Source organism: Balaenoptera acutorostrata, chromosome 14, assembly GCF_949987535.1.
Source record: "Balaenoptera acutorostrata chromosome 14, mBalAcu1.1, whole genome shotgun sequence".
In the NCBI taxonomy this organism is placed as follows: domain Eukaryota; kingdom Metazoa; phylum Chordata; class Mammalia; order Artiodactyla; family Balaenopteridae; genus Balaenoptera; species Balaenoptera acutorostrata.
Genome location: NC_080077.1, coordinates 73,543,613 through 73,559,641, shown reverse-complemented (window position 1 = coordinate 73,559,641; position 16,029 = coordinate 73,543,613). Strand labels below are relative to the sequence as shown.

Below are 16,029 nucleotides of genomic sequence, written 5' to 3'. Positions count from 1 at the left end.
AAACTCTCTTACGGACTCTCTTATTGACCTTATCTCTGGAAAATCACTTAACAAATTACCTTCCTAGTTAGGTCTATTTGGCAATGTGCTATTCATTTCAAAAGTACCTCATGCATGAAATTTCAGATCTCTAGAGGCTCTCAAATACACATCAACATTTTCCAGCCCATATATATATATGTATATATAAATCATATTCTACACACATACACGTTACCCCTGACCGAAATAATGAAGAGAAAATAGAATTAAAAATAAGATTTAAATTTTGCCTGTTATATATGTTTACCCCTTCAATTCCATGCATCTACCAGCCTTTCAAAAATACAGAAAGACACAAAAATCACTCAATGATTAGTTTATATTGTATTTACATTACCTATGTAAAGCTTTAAAATGTGTGGAGTCATTAGAATCCAATTCTTTATTTAATCTTGAGTAATCAATGGAAGATGTGAAGCCTTTCTCAAGCCTGGCAAAAAATTGCTCTTTTTCCTCTTGCTCTTCTAATGTGTCCAATCCCAATCCAAGAACACTATGATTGAGCTCAGGAACTACTATCTCTAAATGGAAAGCACAAATATATTTCATTAACACATAGAATTTTGAAAAAATTAATTTTAATGATGTATTTATTGACATTACATAGTAAGACTTCAAAAATTTGAAACATACTTCACTTAATCTCTTACTCAAATATAGCTTTATATTCATTATAATATGTAAGGCTATGAAGCTTCTCCAGAGGTATAATTCTAAACCTTCTAGGAAGATATTAAATCTGTCTACACGCTTCAGTAAAGGAGGCTCCAAGATAGTTATGAGTTAACTTTTCTAAAAATCCTGATTATAAGCATAGTAATTAACCTGTCAACTCACATCCATCACAATTCTTACCATTGGCCTCTAAGCTGTCAATACTTAAGATAGAGGTTCCACTGCTCTTAAGAAACTGAATCCTTTCAGCAGATTCCTCTTCTATTTCCATAACAGGCTGAGGAGTCTTCTTTGTTTTCAAATAGCTTACATTTGTTCCAAGTAGTCCTGGGATGGGATTTAATATAGTTGGATATTTATGTTAAGAGAATTGTTTTGACTACTATGCCAACACAGTAGCACTGTTATACTAGCTTAGACTAGTTATACTGTTATATTAGTTATACTAGTAGACAGTAGCTATGAAATAAATCTGGTCTATGAAATAAAAATCCATCAGACCAAAAATTCACAAAACAAAAATTACAATTCTATTTCATTGCAGTGCATCTTATTAAGTGGAATATTTCAAAAACTTGCCTAATGAGACAAGACTTTTTAAAAATTATTTTGAAGCACAAGTACTTAATACAGTATACCATGCCACTTGGGGAAGTAATCCCAGGGCAGGAGTCAACGGTCAGACCATGCTCGTCTTCATAGGCTGGGGGTAGGGTTTTGCTCTTCATTCTAAAAGCACTAGAAAACACTGGAAAAGTTATAAAATATCAAAATGTCTTTACCCTAGCAGTATATATTTGTTGTAAAAAACTGATATATGGAATAAAATAACTATATAATACAAATAATAAGATTAGAAAAATACCACTTTTGCTTAGAAGGAAGCCTTATTGAGAAGTTACAAGTTGTGACTTCAATTTCCTACTTAGCATCCTATTGGAAAGGCTTTAGAATCAAATTATTTTATGGCTCTGTGTGAATAACGGTTTTAACTGATCCAATAATAACTTCCACACAGCTGGAGAAAATCAGGAGATATATCTATAGGCACTTCAAATGAAAACATACACACCAAGGTCAGGGGCATCTGTCCAGGGTCTCAGCCCGGCTCTGAAGATGGACTCAGGGATGTGACCCACACTAACCAACCTCGTGAGAGACTAATACAACTGAAACCAAGATCCAATTCAGTTATTTATAATGAAGAGTATAACCAGTAGGAGAATTAGACCGTTTCACTAACTAGGCAGAACATTTTGTCCTTATGACAACTGAAAGAGAAAGCAGAATTATAAGGCTGAAGTAGCTCAATGTTGATGTTTAATGGCGTCTATGTAAGATTGGGAATGCATTCCTCTCAAAAGGGGTGTTCAATTCTCCCTTAGAAGCTTCTACACTCTTGATGGCAGGAATCATATTTTCTCTTTGCATACTAGTGCCAAGTACTCAGAACATAACATGAACTCAATAAATGTTTGTGACTGAACCAGGGACCAGGTTATACCCTTGGGCAGAGAAACCTTCTTCCCCTGTGTTTAAATGGACACTGTCAAAGTCTCCTTGCTAAGTATCCTTTGCATCCTTTACTAATCAAATCCACTCTGATTGATACATTCTTTTAAAAAAAATTTAGTATCTTTAGTCAGGTTACATTCAAGTGTTGGTCTAGGACCTATTCTTTCCCTTTAGGGTGAGTTTGCATACTCCATCTCTGATTCATTACTTTCTAGAGAAAGATTTTAATGCTAAATAAGTCACAAATCATTGTCAATTATTTCAATAGCACTTAATCATATAATATCCTTTTCAAGCATCAATAGGGGGAAAGATTCTAAAAAAGAATTCTTCACATGCAAACTTTAGCACTGTGCGTGGTTTATGGATTTATGAAAACACACTGAACTTTTCAATAAGGCAATTCCCTACTGTAAAGTGTTAAGAAGAACAGAAAAGTGACTATCAAATTCACAGTAACATTTATTTATTAAACACATTTATTATTTACTGTTGAGGGTCAAGGAGCACAAGGAAAAAGAAGAGATATAGAAATCCTATCAGTTCATAAAATGGTGCTTAGTGATACACAAATAGTGTGAACATAGGTACTTAATAGAGGTAATCTGAGGATCCTTGCGAATACAGCAGTATCATATATAGTAGCTATACTGAAGAAAACACCCAGAGAGTAATTTTCTATTTGTAAAGACGTGAGTAGGAATAGTTCCAAAAAAGATATACGCATGTGCTAGACAGGATCAATAATGAGTTATTTACCATTAAGGTAATAAAATTATTTTTTTCTACTGTCATTAACAGAGAGCAATACCAAAATCTATAGATTTGTTAAAATCTTCCCAATGCAGTGACATTAATACATTGTCAGAATATTTTATTAAATCACTTTAAATCAATTTACCATTAAACATGATAATATATAAACATACCTAATATTATTCACCATCTTAAACTGAGTAATGATAAATTATTTCAATGTAAAATAATCTGATGATGCAGAAACATAGATTCGCTATTATATAAGAAATATATCATAAAGTTAAGTAATATGAAAATCAAGTCAAACTTCAAAAATTCACACTATTAGTATTATTTTCCTTATATATTTATTAAAAGCATGGTAAGAAAATCCAGAATTAAAAGTCTTGACTGCCCCCCTGTGGTCAAATAATTTGAAATTAAAAATCAGCAATATTTACCACCATCTTCAAATTCATCTTCAGTTATCCACCATGGCATTGTATCATTCTTCTTCACTTCTTTAGGTTGTCTTGGTGTTTTATTTGAATTTTCAAAAGAATCATCTGAAAGCTAAATCAGATATAAGCTAGTGAATTTTAAATTCAAGAATCCCAGATTTATCACTGAAAATGTTTCTTCGTTCTCTGATATTTCAGTTATCACCTAAACATTCTCAGCAATTATGTATCAATTCATATATTTCTAGACTTATGGGGTCAAAATAACTTAAACATCAAGAATACATCTCTGAATATTGATTTCATACCCAGAATTAAACAAGCAGACGAACCAAGGAGAAAAACATCAACAATAACAACAAAGAAATAAAAAACTTGATCAAGAAACCTAATCAGGAAGGAATACAAGGATATAATCCTTTTTTAGACATTATCTCGGGTCTAAGAATAAATAATGATTGCGCAAAATCACCTAGCATCACTCTAGAAGAACACAAAATTCTAAGACCAGGAAGAACTGAGTGTGAGGTGTTTACCAGAGAAATTCGCATTTGTCACAATGATTAATAAACTTTAATAAACTTTTATTCGTCCTTTTCTCCTCTTCAGGTTCAAAATCTTACTACAATCCTAAACCCCTACTCTAACCCCGATCTAGCACCCTTACTCTCAGCCAATAACTTGGGCTCTCTCTTCACAGAGAAAATAAAGACCTTAGGTCAAAAACCACCCTCCTTCTCCTTCCCCTCATTCCACCATTAAACTCACCCGTTAAGACACTGCTTTCCTCTCTCAGAAGAGCAATTCTTTCCTCCACCCCCAAGAGAACCCGCAGAGGGGCCACCTGTCGCCTCACCAAGTTCTCGTTTGCTGGGTTATCCTAATGCATCTCTGCACCGCACTCCCTCCTCAATCTCCTTGCCCTCCTTCCCTCAGGTTATAAACTTGCTCGTCACTGCATCCCCACGGCCTAGCAGAGCACCTGGCATAATTGTATAGAATAAGAATGGACACTCAAGTCTACCCTACTTAAAAAAACGAAAACAAACAAAACAAAGCAAACAGGCAAAGTTCCTTACTCCTACCTCCCTTTCATTCTACCTATCACCTTTCCTTTATGTACATTCTAACTTCTCCAGGTCACTGTTAAACCCCTTAAAATCTGGTCCCCATCCAAAACAGCTCTCCTCAGTCACCACAGGCCTCCTACATGCCACAAATAAAGGATGACTGTCAGTCATCTCCCTGATCATACCATGGAGTTTGACATGGTGACCAACTCTCACTTCCTGAAAATCTCTCCCTTCGACCTCATAGCACCACCTCCTCCAGGTTATACTTCACCTCTGTGACCTTTCCTAACCAACTCTAATAGCTCTTGGTCCTTTTGCCCTTTTCTTTAACACGAGACTTCCCCAGGACTCTGCTCTTGGTCCTTTTTATCCTTATTCTACACACTTTTTCTGGAGAAGAAACCAACGTTTATTAATTATTTGCCTGCTCTATGTCAGGATCTATACTCAGGTTATTTCAGTCTTTAAATAATCCAGCAGAGATTTACTGATGGGGAAGTAAGCTCAGAGAAGTTAAGCAACTTGCCCAGGTTGCGACTATCAGTAAGTGATACAGAGCTGGGATTCAAACTTGGGTTTCTCTAACTAAGGCCTGTCCACTTTCAAATACTCTATATGGTCCCCCAACTAGGACATTGGTACCTGGGGCACTTCTTAAACTTCTGAGATGACTACACACACATTTCCACCTGGCAACCAAACAACTCTATCCCAATGACTTCTAAGAATGCCATTTTTAAATCTTCAAAAAGAACTCACTGTCTTCCTTGACCACCAGGCAGGATGAGGGGAGGAGAAAAGAAAGAGTATTCTTTACTCCATCTGAATTTTAGTTGCATCACCTTCCACACAGTCTTATACTTCACTGTCACCCTGAAATGTTGCATTTCTCTCTCCTTTCTATCTCTCGCTGTTTACCAAACTCTGACAATCTGCCTCAGATTCAGTTTTTTCCTCCTAAACCCATGGCTACGTAAAAGTGTGAAAGAAGGACTATAGGTTCTTGGAGCCAGACAGATCTGAGTTCAAACTTTTAACTTCAAAATAAGCTAGTTCTGTTGCTTAGGGAAAATTACGCCTCTTTTCAGTTTATACATATATAAAACAAGCATGGCGACACTGACCTTGCAGGGCTGTGGCAAAGATCAGCAAAGAAACAGAGAATACCCAGCCTACTGTCTAATACACAGTAGGTATTCTCACTTCTGACAATCTTCCACGCTGCTTTCTAGGCTACTATCATTAAAAACGAAACGAAACAAAACAGCTGGCCCCCCAGTTAACAACAGTGCTCGTGAGGATGTGGAGAAACTGGAACCCTAATATTACTAATACACTTCTGCTGAGAGTAAAATGGCACAGCCGTTGAGGAAACAGTCCGGCAGTTCCTCCAAAGGTTAAGCATAGAGCTACCATATGACCCAGCATTCCCACTCCTAGGTATACACACAAGAGAAGTGAAAACATACAACCACACAAAAACTTACATACAATTGTCATAGCAGCATTATTCATAATTGCTAAAAAGTGGAAAGAACTCAAATGTCCATCAGCTGATAAGTAGGTAAACAAAATGTGGCAAATCCATACGATGGAATATCATTCGGCTATAAAAAAAGGAATGAGGTACTGATAGATATGACAACATAAATGAACCTTGAAATTGTTACGTTAAGTGGAACAAGCTGTAAGAAAGACCCATATGGAATCGGGTAGGAAGGGAAGAAAAGTGATCAGGTCAGGACCTGTTCCCCAGGGAAGGGACACAGAAAAGGAAGGGGATTAAAAGGCTTGGAAACCCACTGTGGGGAGTAGGTGGCTAGAACCACATATTGAGGGCCACAGCCCTGGGGTCTGCCACTGGGAAGATGAGTCCCCATAGCTGGTCATAAAACCAGTGGGACCGACAGTGGGGCTGTAAGAAACCGAGACTCTGCTCGTGAAGAGAGTGCCCATGTTTCCTTACTCCCGAAACAAGGTGGAGGAAGCAGAATGAAAGTGCACGGGACTCTGGCTGCTTTCCTATGACCACCCTGGCACAAGCCCTGGCCCAAGCCAAACCCCTACTCCAGCCCCTCTTGCTCCAGCACTACTCCTCTCTGGGGCAAAGATGACAATGTGACAATGCTGGGAGAGGAAAGGGTACATGCTTACAGGGAACAGAACCAGCTGGGACCCAACCCTCAGGGCTTCTGCTCCAGCACCTTGGGACTCGCTCCCAACCCTCATAGGGTGGTGCTGGCCACTGAGTGAGGAGAAGCCCTGGCTCACACCTGGCTCTGCCTTGAGCCCCTTCAACTCCAGTCCCACCTCTTACCAAAGTGATGGCTGCCAGCACACCCTGGAGAAAGACACAACTCAGGCTCACGTCAGATCCAGCTCTCCCACCAAAGCCACCAGGCACATGCAGACTGCACAGGGACACTCCCACAAAGGGGCACCCCTTCAAGATGGGAATAGGTAACTGTTTCACTTAATTTCATAGAGACAGAGAAAGTTAAACAAAATGAGAAGCCAGAAGAATTTGTTTCAAACAAAAGAACAAGAAAAACAACTAATGAAACAGAGGTAAATAATTTGCCAGGTAAGAAGTTCAAAGCATTAGTAATAAGAATGCTGAAAAAGGAATAGATGAGGGCTTCCCTGGTGGCGCAGTGGTTGAGAATCTGCCTGCCAATGCAGGGGACACGGGTTCGAGCCCTGGTCTGGGAAGGATCCCACATGCCGCGGAGCAACTGGGCCCGTGAGCCACAATTGCTGAGCCTGCGCGTCTGGAGCCTGTGCTCCGCAACGGGAGAGGCCGCGACAGTGAGAGGCCCGCGCACCGCGATGAAGAGTGGCCCCCGCTTGCCACAACTAGAGAAAGCCCTCGCACAGAAACGAAGACCCAACACAGCCAAAAATAAATAAATAAATTAATTAATTAATTTAAAAAAAAAAAAAAAAAAAAAAAGGAATAGATGAACACAGTGAGAATTTTAACAAGAAACTAGAAAATATAAGAGAACCAGCCAGAACTGAAGAATACAACTGTAATGAAAAACACACTAGAACGAATTAACAGCAGACTAGGTGATACAGAAGAATGCATAAGTGATCTGGAAGACAGAATAACGAAATCACCCAATCAGACATGAAAAAAAAAACCAAATTTAAAAAATGAAAACAATTTAAGGGAACACTGAGATACCATCAAGTGTACCAACATTCATATTATAGGTGTCCCAGATGGAGAAGTCAGACAGAAAGGAGTTGAAAATTTATTTGATGAAATTATGGCTGAAAACTTCTTGAACCTGAATAAGTAATCAGATATCCAGGTACAGGAGGCACAGAGAGTCCCAAATAACATGAACCCAAACAGACCCATACCAAGACATATCACAATTAAAGTGTTATTAAAACGTTAAAAGTTAAAGATAAAGAGATTATTCTAAAGGCAGCAAGAGAAAAACAAAGAGTCGCATACAAGTGAACTCCACCCCCTAAAAGCTATCAGCTGATTTTTCTGCAGAAACTTTGCAGGCCAGAAGGGAATGGCATGATATATTTAAGGTGCAAAAGGGAAAAACCTAAAACCTAGGATACTCTACCCAGCAAGATTATAATTTGGAATTAAAGGACAGATGAAAAACTTCTCAGACAAGCAAAGACTAGAGGAGTTCATCAATACTAAATTGACCCTAAAGGAAATGTTAAAGGGTCTTCTCTCAGTGGAAAAGAAAATGCTACAACAAGAAGTAGACATGTATAGGAAAAGAAAAACCCCTCTAATAATGACAAATATATAGTAAAGGCTGTGGATCAACCACTTAAATAAGCTAGTACAAAGATTCAAAGACAAAAATTGTATAATCAGCTATAACTATAATAAAAAGGTAAGGGATAAACATGAAGATGTAAAATATGACACAAAAACACAAAATGTTGGGGAGGGGAGAAAAAAATGTAGAACTTTTAGAATGTGTTTGAACTTAAATGACTACCAGTTTAAAACAAGTAGATATAACCATAGATCAACATATATGAACCCCATGGTAACCAGAAATCAAAACCCAACAATGGACACAAAAACTGGAGAGAAAGGAGCACAAGCATACCACTAAAGAAAATCATCAAACCACAGGGAAGAAACAAAAAGAAGGAGAAAAGAACAGAGAATAAGTACAAAAACCAGAAAAAAGTAACAAAATGGCAGTAAGAACATACTTATCAATAATTACTTTAAATGTGAATAGACTAAATGCTCCAATCAAAAGACACAGGGTGGCTGATTGGACAAAAAAAAAAGACCCGGCTTCCCTGGTGGCGCAGTGGTTGAGAATCTGCCTGCCAATGCAGGGGACACGGGTTCAAGCCCTGGTCTGAGAAGATCCCGCATGCCACGGAGCAACTAAGCCTGTGAGCCACAATTATTGAGCCTGCACATCTGGAGCCTGTGCTCCGTAACAAGAGAGGCCGCGATAGTGAGAGGCCCGTGCACTGCGACGAAGAGTGGCCCCCACTTGCTGCAACTAGAGAAAGCCCTTGCACAGAAACGAAGACCCAACACAGCCATAAATAAATAAATACATAAATAAATAAAATTAAAAAAAAAAAACAAGACCCATCTATATGCTGCTTACAAGAGACTCACTTCAGAGATAAAGACACACACAGACTGAAAGTGAGGGGTTAGAAGAAGTTATTTCATGCAAATGGAAACAAGACAGCTGGGGTAGCAATACTCATATCAGACAAAACAGACTTTAAAACAAAGTCTAGAACAAAAGGCAAATAGGGCATTGTATAATGATACAGGGATCAATACAAAAGAGGATATAACATTCATTAAAATACATGTAACTAACATAGGAGCATTTAAATATATAAAGCAAATGTTAACAGCTATAAATGGAGAAATTGGCAATAATACAAAAGTAGTAGGGAATGTTAATACCCAATTTACATCAATGGACAGATCATCCAGACAGAAAATCAGTAAGGAAACACTGGCCTTAAATGACAAATTAAACCAGATGGACTTAACAGATATCTACAGGATATTCCATCCCAAACCAGCAGAATACACATTATTTTCAAGTGCACACAGAACATTCTCCAGGGCAGACCACACTCTAGGCCACAAAAAAGTCTCAACAAATTAAAGAGGACAGAAATTATATCAAGCATTTTTTCCAATCACCATGGTATAAACTAGATATCAATTATAGGAAGAAAAATGGGAAAAACACAAACGTGGAGACTAAATGACATGCTACTAAAAAAACAATGGGTCAATGACGAAATCAAAGAGGAAATCAGAAAAAACACAACTTTCTAAAATTATGGGATGTAGCAAAAGCAGTTCTAAGAGGAATGTTTACAGTGATACAGGCCCACTTTAAGAAACAAGAAAAATCTCAAATAAACAACATAACCTACCATCTAAAGGAATTAGAAAAAGAAGAACAAAGTCCAAAGTCAGCAGAAGAAAGGAAATAATAAATACCAGAGAGGAAATAAATAAAATAGAGACCAAAAAAAATAATAATAAAATAAATAAAAAAGATCAATGAAACCAAGAGCTGGTTTTTTGAAATAAGAAAGATTTTTTTTTTTTTTTTTTGGTTGCATGGCGTCTTAGTTGTGGCAGGCAGGCTCCCCAGTTGTAGTCGCGGGCTCCTTAGTTGAAGCACGTGGGCTCCTTAGCTGTGGCTCACCGGCTCCTTAGTCACGGCATGAAGGCTCCCTAGTTATGGCATGTGAATTCCTAGTTGCAGCATGCATGTGGTATCTAGTTCCCTGACCAGGGATCAAAGCCAGGCCCTCTGCATTGGGAGCGTGGAGTCTTATCCACTGCTCCACCAGGGAAGTCCCCCCAAAAATTAAGAAAATTGATAAGCCTTTAGCCAGGGGCTCATCAAGAAAAAAGAGAGAGGACCCAAACAAACAAAATAAAAAAGAAAGAGGAGAACTAACAACCAATATCACAGATAATAAAATCATAAGAGAATACTACAAACAGTTACCTGTCAACAAATTGGACAACCTAAGAAATGGATTAATTTCTAAAAACATACAATCTTCCAAAACTGAATCAGGAAGACACAGACAATCTGAACAGACCAATCACTAGTAGTATAATTGAATTAGTAATCAGAAACGTCCAGCAAACAAAAGTCCAGGATAGCTTCACAGGGGAATTCCACCAAACATATAAAAAGCTAATATCCTTCTCAACCTATTCCAAAAAACTGAAGAGAGGACACTCCCAAATTCATTCTACAAGGTCACCATTACGCTGATATTAAAAACAGACAAAGACACTACAAAAAAAGAAAACTGCAGGCTGATATCTCTGATGAATATAGATGCAGAAATCCTCAACAAAGTATTAGCAAACTGAATTCAACAATATATAAAAAGAATCATACACCATGATCAAGTAGGACTTACTCTAAGGATGCAAGGATGTTTCAATATTTGCAAGTCAATCAATATGATACACCACATTAACAAGTCACATGATCATCTCAATAAATACAGAGAAAGCATTTGACAAAATTCAATATCCATTCACGACAAAAACTCTCATCAAAGTTGGTATCTAAACTCATATTGCAACGTAATAAAGGTCATTTATGACAAACCCACAGCTAACATCATATTCATTGGTGAAAAACTGAAAGCTCTTCCTCTAAAATCAGGAACAAGATAAGGATGCCCACTCTCACCACTTCTATTTAATAAAGTATTGGAAGTCCTAGCCAGAGCAATCAGACATGAAAAGAAATAAAAGGCTTCCAAACTGAAAGGGAAGATGTAAAGCTGTCAGTATTTGCAGATGGCATGATACTACATATAGAAAACCCTAAAGTCTTCACCAAAAAACTCTCAGAATTAATAAATGGATTCAGTAGCTTTGTAGGATACAAGATTAATATACAGAAATCTGTTGCTTTTCTATACACTAATAATGAACTATCAGAAAGAGTAAGAAAACCATCCTTTTTAAAATCATATCCAAAAGAATAAAATACATAGGAATAAACTTAATCAAGGAGGTGAAAAACTCATAGTCTGAAAACTATAAAACATTGATGAAGGAAACTGAGGATGATACAATGAAATGGCAAGATAGCTCGTGTTCATGGATTGGAAGAATTGATATTGTTAAAATGTCCATGCTACCCAAAGCAAGCTACAGATTTAATGCAATACCTATCAAAACATGTATGACATTTTTCACAGAACTAGAACAAATAATCCTAAAATTTATACGGAACAACTAAACACCCTGAAAAGCCAAAGCAATGCTGACAAAAAAGAACAAAGCTAAAGGTATTAAGCTCCCTGACTTCAGACTATACCAGGAAGCTCCAGTAATCACAACAGTGTGGAACTGGCACAAAAACCGACACACCCATCAACAGAACAGAACAGAGAGCCCAGAAATAAACCCATGCACTTATGGTCAATTAATCTACAACAAAGAAGGCAAGAATTTACATTGGAAAAAAGACAGTCTCTTACTGAAGTAAGTGGTGCTGGGAAAACTGGATAGCTACATGTAAAAGAATGAAATTAGAACATTTTCGCACACCATATATCAATACAAAAATAAACTCAAAATGGAGTAAAGACCTAAGTATAAAACCTGAAACCATAAAACTCCTAGAAGAAACCATAGGCAGAACACTCTGACATAAATTGTAGCAATATTTTTTTGGATCTGTCTCCTAAGGCAAAGGAAACAAAAGCAAAAATAAACATATGGGACCTAATCAAACTTAAAAGCATTTGCACAGTAAAGGAAACCATTGATAAAATGAAAAGAACCTATAGTACGGGAGAAAACAACTGTATATCATATGACCAATAAGGGGTTAATATCCAAACATCTCATATAACTCAATATCAAAAAACAAAAAAACAAAAAAAACAAAACGCCAACCTGATTAAAAAATGGGCACAAGATATATACGTGGCCAATAGGCACACGAAAAGATGCTCAACATCGCTAATCATCAGGGAAATGCAAATCAAAACCCCAAATAGGTATCACCTCACACCTGTCAGAATGGCTACAAATAGCAAATGCTGGTGAGGATGTAGAGAAAAGGGAACCTTTGTACACCATTAGTGGGAATGTAAATTGGTACAGCCACTATGGAAACAGTATGGAGGTTCCTCAAAAAACTAAAAACAGAACTACTATATGATCCAGTGATTCCATCCCTAGGTATATATCCTAAGAAGACAAAAACACTAATTCGAAAAGATAAATGCATCCCAATGTTCATAGCAGCATTATTTACACTATCAAAGATATGGAAGTGTTTATCAACAGATGAATGGATAAAGAAGGTGTGGTATATAGATATATGATGGAATGTTACTCAACCATAAAAAGAATGAAATTTTGTCATTTGAAACAACATGGATGGACCTGGAGGGTACTATGCTTAGTGAAATAAGTCAGAGAAGAACAAATACTGTATGTTATCACTTATATGTGGAATCTAAAAAAATAAAACAAATGAATATAACAAAGCAGAAAACAGACTCTCAGATATAGACAACAAACTAGTGGGTACCAGTGGGAAGAGAGAAAGCAGGAGGGGCAAAATAGGGGTAGGGGTAGGGATTAAAATGCACAAACTACTATGAATAAAATAAATAAGCTACAAGTATATATCATGCAGCACAGGGAGTACAGCCAGTATTTTATAATAACTTTAAATGGAGTATAATCTATAAAAATTGAATCACTCTTTGAACTAATATAATATTGTACATGAACTATACTTCAATAAAAAAAAAATACAGCTGTCATGTCAAAGACCATTCATTCTTATGGGAGCAGAAAAGAGAGCTAAACAAGTGAAATAATGAATCGTTCTAAGAGTTACATGGAGAATTAACTACATGGTATAAGAAGGAACTTGGTAGTTACTTTTTTACTGGATCAACAGAAAAAAACCTCTCTTAGGTAGTGATTTTAAAAAGAGATCTTCACCAGCCAGGTAAAGGATAGAGGAACAGACAGCATTATTGGCAGAGGGAACAGTACAAAGCTCCTAATGTGAAACGAGCTTGGCGTGTCTGGAGGAGAAAAAAGGCATGAATGGAAAAGGGGGAAGAGCAGTGTATAGTCAGTGAGGTGGGCATGAGCAAAATCATCCAGGGTTTTGTAAGCCACAGAAAGGAGTCTGGATTTTACTCTATATGTGATGGGAGGCCAATAGAGTGTTTTCCATTGGGAGTAACAAAGTCTGATTTATGTGACAAACCACGCTGGCAGCAGTGTGGTGAAGGAACGCTTGGACAGTACGTGGGAACTGTTGCAGTAGCCTAGTGAGATGATGGTGTCCTGGCTTAGGAAAGTTGCAGTGAAAAGGGAGAGAACTAGAGGGATGATAGATATAGTTTGGAAACAGGTGACAGAGCTTGATGATAGGCTGATTGCATCCTAGAAGAATGAGTTTCTTGTGGGACAATTTACAATATAGCTTTTAAAAATATAAACTTACCTCTTTCATGAACTGTTCGAACTCTTCATCCAGCTCTTCTTTGGAATAGTGGGCCATTATCAATAATTTTCCCTTCCCAAAGTAAACATTCCGAAGTATTTACAACACTGGAAACGCTAAATGGCAAGAGACAATAAACATCCTTTAAGGAAATCCAAATCACATCATAAAAACCGTCAGACTTGAACTTCAGACATTTCTCTTGATTTAGCATATACACACAATTACTGACCAGTAAATTGGACAAGAGATTTCTAATTCATTAATAAAACTGATTTGGAAAAGCAGCTTTCACAGTTTGACTTAGAGTTGAGAATTACATTTTCATTCTTAACATCCAGCTGTTAAAAAGTGGCCTCAAGAATATTTCCTACATCTATGCATATTAGCGTGTGTGTGTGCGTGTGTGTGTTATTTAACATCCCTTAAACAAACCAGGGCTTCTCAAGGAAACTTTTAAAAAGTAAAAACTAGCAAATCCAAAAGACTGTTTCCCTTTTGCAAAGCGCAGGACAGAGTTTGTGCCATCTTATCATTCAGCTAGTTACTTATCAATCCGTATCAAAAAATTTTGAAAAATAGACTGTTTCCTGATATGCGGGCGTTTCCAGATACAAATTTCTGGATTAATACCGTAAGACTCAGAATCTACCTAAAACAAAGTGAATGGAGCAAATTAGAACAAATTATGTTTCTCTTGGATGGAGGGAAGGTCAACAAAAACTACGCAATGGTGACTTGCAATGCTCAACTCTCCCCAGTCTCCCTAAAGAATCCAACTTCGGATCTGCGCCAGCTTCTGGACCATAACTCCATGAGGCAGCTCCGACCTCAGCTTCCTTTTGTGGAGGCGGGAGGTGTGGAGATCTGGACAATACTTTGCTCAGCCTGCGGGGTAACACCTCCTCCCCCTCATTTGCATTTCTGTTCAGTTCAGTGTGTGGGCGGTTAAGGTCTTGGCCCCAAACTGTGGGTCAAATGCGGGTCCCACTCAGAGGGTCCCAGGCCCCAGGAAGCGCGAGTTCCGGAGTCGGCGGGAAGACAAAGACGCGCCCGCAGCTGAGCCGGGGTGGAGGAAGGGGGTGACCCGAAACTAAAGCCCTGAGCAGCGGGTCTGAGCACAGCCTGGGCCCTGCTGAACCGAGTGGGAAGCAAGTATGCACGCCTCACCTACCTTTGCTTCTGAATTCCCCGCTTTCCCGGATGGTCTGAGGGGGCCCAGCAGTTGCCAGGGTAACTGACTTCAGCTGCCAGGCTCTGGAGTCACATGACCGGAGCTGGTCACGTGGCTCGCGGGAGCAGAGGGGCAGCGGTGAGTGTCTCTTCGGCTCTACGAGCGCAGGGTGGAGTGGTCGTGGCTCAGCAGGACGATCTGGCGGGTTGGAGCCGCCGCCGCTGCTGCACCAGTGGAGACTCCGTGGCTTTCTCTGGGCTCCTTGGGGCGGTGGATGGACGACAGGGTCGCGAGCGCCGTAACGGGCGTGGTGGGTGGGGCAGGTGCGCCCGTGGCTTCCTGGGAAATGTAGTTTAGCTCCCCTGCTCCTTGTCTTTCCGCATTTCTCTTCCCTTCTCACCTCTCCCTAACATTTGCCTCCTGTGTCGTTTCAGCTTTCTGCTTTACAAGCGGAAGCCTTGAAAAAGTTTAACTTACTGGGTGATTTCCTTCACGTGCAAAGCCCTGCGTGGGCGTTGTGCGAGAACGTGTAACCTTTGATGAAGAACTCTGTTGCCAGGATAGGGACTCTGTTCCACCATCTAGTGGACAAGAAATTGAAAATACACAGACACACCCCAAGTCCTACCCATATCAGAACATCGCTATGGTTCCCCATTACCCCTCCTTTCCCCCCATTCTATAGCGGCATCTTACAATTACTTTCTTGGATTTTTATTTTATTTTTGCTATTCCTTCCTCTAAAAAAATAAGAACACAACGCACGTTGGAGTTTCAGAGGACAGCATTTAGGATACAAAAAGTAAGTAAAAGCGACAGCAGTTGAAAGCGTTGCT

The 16,029-nt window shown here is 38.7% G+C and overlaps 1 protein-coding gene across 2 annotated transcripts in view; it reads right to left on the bottom strand.

Annotated features, from left to right (window-relative positions):
• Window positions 1-15,325, bottom strand: part of CEP162 (centrosomal protein 162) — a 93,605-nt gene extending 78,280 nt beyond the window's left edge. For both annotated transcript variants that reach the window (XM_007195908.2, XM_057527968.1), the window contains exons 1-5: window positions 15,194-15,325; window positions 14,020-14,135; window positions 3,432-3,543; window positions 898-1,044; window positions 380-563 (exon numbers count right to left, since the gene is read on the bottom strand). In XM_007195908.2, coding sequence (XP_007195970.2) covers window positions 380-563; window positions 898-1,044; window positions 3,432-3,543; window positions 14,020-14,076 — 500 coding nt within the window. In that variant the 5' untranslated portion in view covers window positions 14,077-14,135; window positions 15,194-15,325. The remainder of the gene's footprint in view (window positions 1-379; window positions 564-897; window positions 1,045-3,431; window positions 3,544-14,019; window positions 14,136-15,193) is intronic.
• Window positions 15,326-16,029: the final 704 nt, after the last annotated feature.